The sequence below is a fragment of the Cynocephalus volans genome, chromosome 1 (assembly GCF_027409185.1).
Source record: "Cynocephalus volans isolate mCynVol1 chromosome 1, mCynVol1.pri, whole genome shotgun sequence".
NCBI lineage: Eukaryota > Metazoa > Chordata > Mammalia > Dermoptera > Cynocephalidae > Cynocephalus > Cynocephalus volans.
Genome location: NC_084460.1, coordinates 123,111,668 through 123,116,710, shown reverse-complemented (window position 1 = coordinate 123,116,710; position 5,043 = coordinate 123,111,668). Strand labels below are relative to the sequence as shown.

At 39.0% G+C, this 5,043-nt stretch overlaps 1 protein-coding gene across 1 annotated transcript; it reads right to left on the bottom strand.

The window, feature by feature from the left end:
- Positions 1 to 2,902: 2,902 nt before the first annotated feature.
- WDR5B (WD repeat domain 5B) lies at positions 2,903 to 4,629 on the bottom strand. Its single transcript, XM_063112606.1, has one exon. The coding sequence runs from the start codon at positions 4,106 to 4,108 to the stop codon at positions 3,119 to 3,121; it is 990 nt and encodes a 329-aa protein (XP_062968676.1). The 5' UTR covers positions 4,109 to 4,629; the 3' UTR covers positions 2,903 to 3,118.
- Positions 4,630 to 5,043: the final 414 nt, after the last annotated feature.

Genomic DNA, 5,043 nt, shown 5'->3' with positions numbered 1-5,043 from the left:
TGACTTGTCTTTGTTTTATGGCTTTGATCCAAGTAAAATGCAGCCTATCAGTTCTTTGGGGAAAATTAAAGAATGAAAAATGAGATAAATTATTTCAACTTTAACTCTTCTCTGCTGGACTGTTAGCTCAGTTGGTTAGAGCATGGTGTTGATAACACCAAGGTCCAGGGTTCAATCCCTGTGCCGGCCAGCTGCCAAAAATAAATTAAATAAATAAATAAATAAATATTAACTCTTTAGGGAATCAGATATCATATCTTGCTTTCATTCCCATTACCAAAGTGACTTCTGTCCAGAGGCCAAAATATTGTTTTTAGTTCTTTATTTCTCTCTCCTTTGTACTTATTTCTGAAGAGATAAGGAAGACCAGCTGAGTACATTGCCCAGGTGCAACTCGGAGAGCCAGTCTTCCCAAATGCCATGGTGTTTTGGGGGAAGCAGGCTCCCAAAAGAGAGAGCCCTGAGAAGCATCCAGACCACACTCTGTATCTTCAGGCACGCTGGGAGACAGAGGCTCTCCTAAAGAGCAGTTTTAGAAAAAGTCCTGAAAAGGTGATGAGAGTGATCTGGCCAGGAGTTTCTGAGGACTTAGAAATCCAGGCATGATGGAGTTGCTTGGGACCAGCATAAGCATCTCATAACTCCTCAGCTTAGAATTCCCAATTAGTCCTTTTCCTGCTGCTTGAGAAACTAAATTTCTCTATTACAAAAAATCTAATGTTTTCTTATTAGTGTGAAAGATAAGCATTTGTACCTAGTATGTATCTCATTGGCAATTTTGACTTTGGGATACAAAGTTGTCTCATAGGTATGGATGCTGGTTTCTATTTTAAACGTTTCATTTATTCTCACATGCTTCATAAGTATTAATGGATGACAAGTCATTATAGCCATCCCAACATGCTAGTTCTCCTCAGAGTTTATAACATATTAAAAAGTAACATATGAAGCTGTTTGGGAACTTAGTTTAATAAAATACTCAGTAAAATGTAACACTAGTCTACCTATAGCTTCATAATCTACTTGATGATGTTAATGTCTGTCTATTTTTGAGTAGATAGACCTTAGTTTCTTTTTCATCATATCAAGTTGTTTGATTTTTATCACTTGCAAATCTTTTATCAAAAAGCACTGTTTCTTGTACATTGTAGAAAATTAGCTTTTCTTGATTATTTTGGGACACTTACATCAGTATTTTAAATATGGGTAAATTTTAATGTGGTACTTTTAAAAACAATCTTTCTTCATAGAGCAAGATGACCTTAACTTCTGAAGAGCATTTAAAAATATTGTATCGTGGAGATGATTTACTGTAATAAAAATGTTTCATTAAACTAAAGCTTACAAATGTTACTATGCACCAAGAATTCATACAATCATTTTTCATTCTGTGTCATTCAGTGATATATATTTAACCTTATGGGTTAAATATAAATTTCTTGGCCAGAATTTCAGACCTGCCACTAACTCATCCTACTTCTCCCAATATTCTCACATACCAACAGTCATACCCTAGTAGTAACTCTATTATCTTATATTCCTCAGAACTTGTCAAATATTTCAAATGTAATGAGCACTATTACAAGGTCCTATAAAATACAAAAGAAGTAAGAGTTTTACCCTTGTTTCTTTCAGTTAAATTATTGTACTATTTTTTGCTTAATTTCTAGATTTTTTTCATGTTTATCATGACTCCATAGGTAAAACAGGCAGAAATGTTTTCTGGTTTATATGTGGTATCTTCAAAAAGTTCATGGGAAGATTCCTATAATCCTTTAATTCCATTTTTCCAAAAACTGTCTGAAGTGCTCTCGTATTTCCTATAAGCTCAGTTTGAATAAAGATGATAATGTAAGGCTATGGTTAGATATTTTTTAATCAATGTAATGATAGTTTTGGGTATTTATTACTAAAACTTATCAAAAGCAGGCAAGGAATGAAGTTGTGGTAGTATCATTCACTGTCATTCATCAAACATAATACTTTACAAAAACCAAGAATAAAAAGATGAATAAGACATAGTTTCTGATTGCACAGACCTCATAATCTACTGGAAACATACCCATGAAACCATTACAATACAAACTGGTCAATAATATATTTTGAACTTTATAACAGAAGCTATAGAAAGAAGCAGGAAGACCTCACTTGGCTGTTGACTGTTTGGGGGCAGGCAGGCAGTGGTGGCTCCCCATGTGGTGATTTCTGAACTGAGTCTGAAGCATGGGTAGGAGTCACAGGTCAGACACAGTGAAGGAGAGCAGTCTCACCACTCAGACATTTAGCTTGCCTAGAAGTCAGAAAATGGTACAAAGTGAGGTCCTTTAGTAAAATGCCATTTATAACATTGTTTGGGTTTATTTTTAGATTTTTTCGTGATAAGAACCAAAAATTTTAGACCCTTTGAATGAACGTAACCATGAATTATTTTTCCCAAATTATAGGCTTGATTCCGTGGACCATGGTTTTATGGCCCATCATGTTAGGATAAAACCAAAAGTGTGTGGGTGGCATCTGGCATGTATCTCCAGTCCTCCACCACCATCCCAGTCTTATGTTTTTGTTCATCTGATCTCCCAAACTAGAAGTCCTGGAGTTATTCCAAACTCCCTTTACGCCCTCATTTAATCAGTTGTCCTGTCTTGTCAACCTTACTTCTAAATATTTCTCAAATACAGTAGGTCCCTATTTTATGATGGTGTGACTTATGACTTTTAGACTTTAGGATAGTGGAAAGCAACACACATTTAGTACGGTCTTCTTCTTACAATGGAGCTACATCCAGATAACCCATTGTAAGTTGAAAATATAAGTCAAAAGTATTTTCAACTTATGATGGGTTTAGCAGGATGTAACCCATTGTAAGTCAAGGAGCATCTGTACACAGATCCTCTAGGATAGTCACTGAGAGGAACAAAATGGGAAACTGCCCAGGAACAGACACATGAGATTAAAAACAGGCCTGAAGATTAGAAGTCAGAAGCCCTAGACTTGCTTTTCTGTCATTTTTAAAATGTAGGTTATAAGTCTCAAAATCTTATAACTAAAGACAATTTTAAAAAGAAATTTTAAAAAACCATGCCGAAATTGAGAGACCATCTTTTGATTTCCAAAAGGATTAGCCATTACTCATCCACAGTTTAACTGTTTTGTCATTTTCTAATGCAGCTGATGCAATGATGTTTTCTGTAGGATGACAAGCTGCTGAGATCACGACATCTGTATGACCTTGTAATTTCTGTACAATCTCTTTAGTCTGAAGGTTCCAGATGTAAACCATGTTATCCTCTGAACCAGACACAATCCACTTTCCACCGGTAACTGAAAAATTGGCAAATATGCAGTATTTCTCATTCTTGTGACCAGTGTATGTCTTCAGGCATCTGCCTCTGCTATAATCCCACAGTTTAAGAGTATTGTCCAAAGTTGCAATGAGAATATATTTACCATTTGGAGAAAACTTTACAAAAGAGACAGGAAGGTTATCACCATCAACAAGCGTTTTTAAACACTGGCCTGATGCAGCATCCCAGATTCTACAGAGACCATCATAGCTACCTGACACTATCAAGGACCCACTACAATTAAAATGAACAGCAGAAACTGGGTCAGAATGAGCAGATAAAGTCTTGAGGCATTTTCCTGTTTTCACCTCCCATATTTTCACACTCTCATCAAAAGATCCCGAAATGATGAGGGTGGATGGCGGATTGAAATTACAGCAAAAGACATAATTACTGTGCCCCTTCAGTGTTTTTAAACATTTTCCAGATCTCACATCCCATATCTTTAGAGTTTTATCATCTGAAGCAGAAACAAGACGACTGGAATCTGATGACCAAGCAACATCTGATATTTCCAGACTGTGGCCACATAGTGTTCTCTCATGCTTTCCATCATATGCTCCCCAAATTATAATTAGTTTATCAGCAGAAGAACTTGCTAGCCACTCTCCATCAGGACTAAACTTAACTGATGATACTGCTTCCGTATGTCCCACGAGAGTAAACTTGAGAGCATAGTTTGGTTTTTCAAGCACTTCCTTGCTCCGACTGGCTGATGAGAGGGCGGACTGTGCTGTCGCACTTCCTGACTCCTCTGTTGCCATGGCTCTGAAGCTCCAAGTCGGCAGTAAGTTGGCTAGGCGTCCGGCCCTGAACCAGGCAGTCCAGTATTTTGGGAAACCCAGTAAACTGAAGACAAGAACATCGGGTTCAAAAATATATGGATTTGGGGGGGGTAGAGCTCGGTGTTATAATAACAAGGTCAAGGATTTGGATCACTATACCGGCCAGCCGCAAATAAGTAAGTAAATAAATACATGGTTGTTAATGATTATAATTTGAGTCGTCTTTAAATTATGATATATACTGAATCAGCAGCACGGCTTGGGCCACTTCAGTTTTTCCTTTTTCCTTTGTTAAAGACTTGAGAAATATTATTAAAAGGCTCCCATGCTCTGTCGGCAAGTAAGGTACCAAAGTTGAGTACTAATGTCAAAGTCGTCCAAAGCGGGGGGCGGGGCTAGCGGGATCTCTACCAACTTTTCACCGCCCCTCCCCTCAGCTCCGAAATGGGTGAGAACACTGAGCAACCCTACCAGTCAGACGGACTAGGTACTTGCGGATGAACGACCCACCGCGTCAATCGGAAAAATTCAGATGCTAAAAGAAAACGCACGTTGCCACTGGAACCGGAGACCCGGGCTCTGCAGACGCCAACCCAACCAACCGAGAAGAGCAGCAGAACGCATGTGCAAAGGAAGTCTCCTCCCACCACCCCCATTTCCGAGCCAAGCTGGCCAATAGGGGGCACCTGCCAGCGCCTGCGCAAATAGAAGCGCCGGGTCTCCTTTCGTTCCTCTCCGCTCCCGCGCTCCCAACAAACCAGACTGCTTCGTTGGGTAACTGGGAAGCTGAACAACGTTTGTCCAATACCACACTGGCTCGTGTGGGAAGCAGTGGGTCTTTATTTCAAAGCGCATTCATTTCTTTCTGGAAACCGCCGCGTGAAAGGACTGAATTTGCCCATGCCACTTATTCT

Excerpts from the sequence above, each read along its gene's own strand:
- WDR5B (XM_063112606.1), bottom strand. The coding sequence starts at position 4,108 with ATGGCAACAGAGGAGTCAGGAAGTGCGACAGCACAGTCCGCCCTCTCA.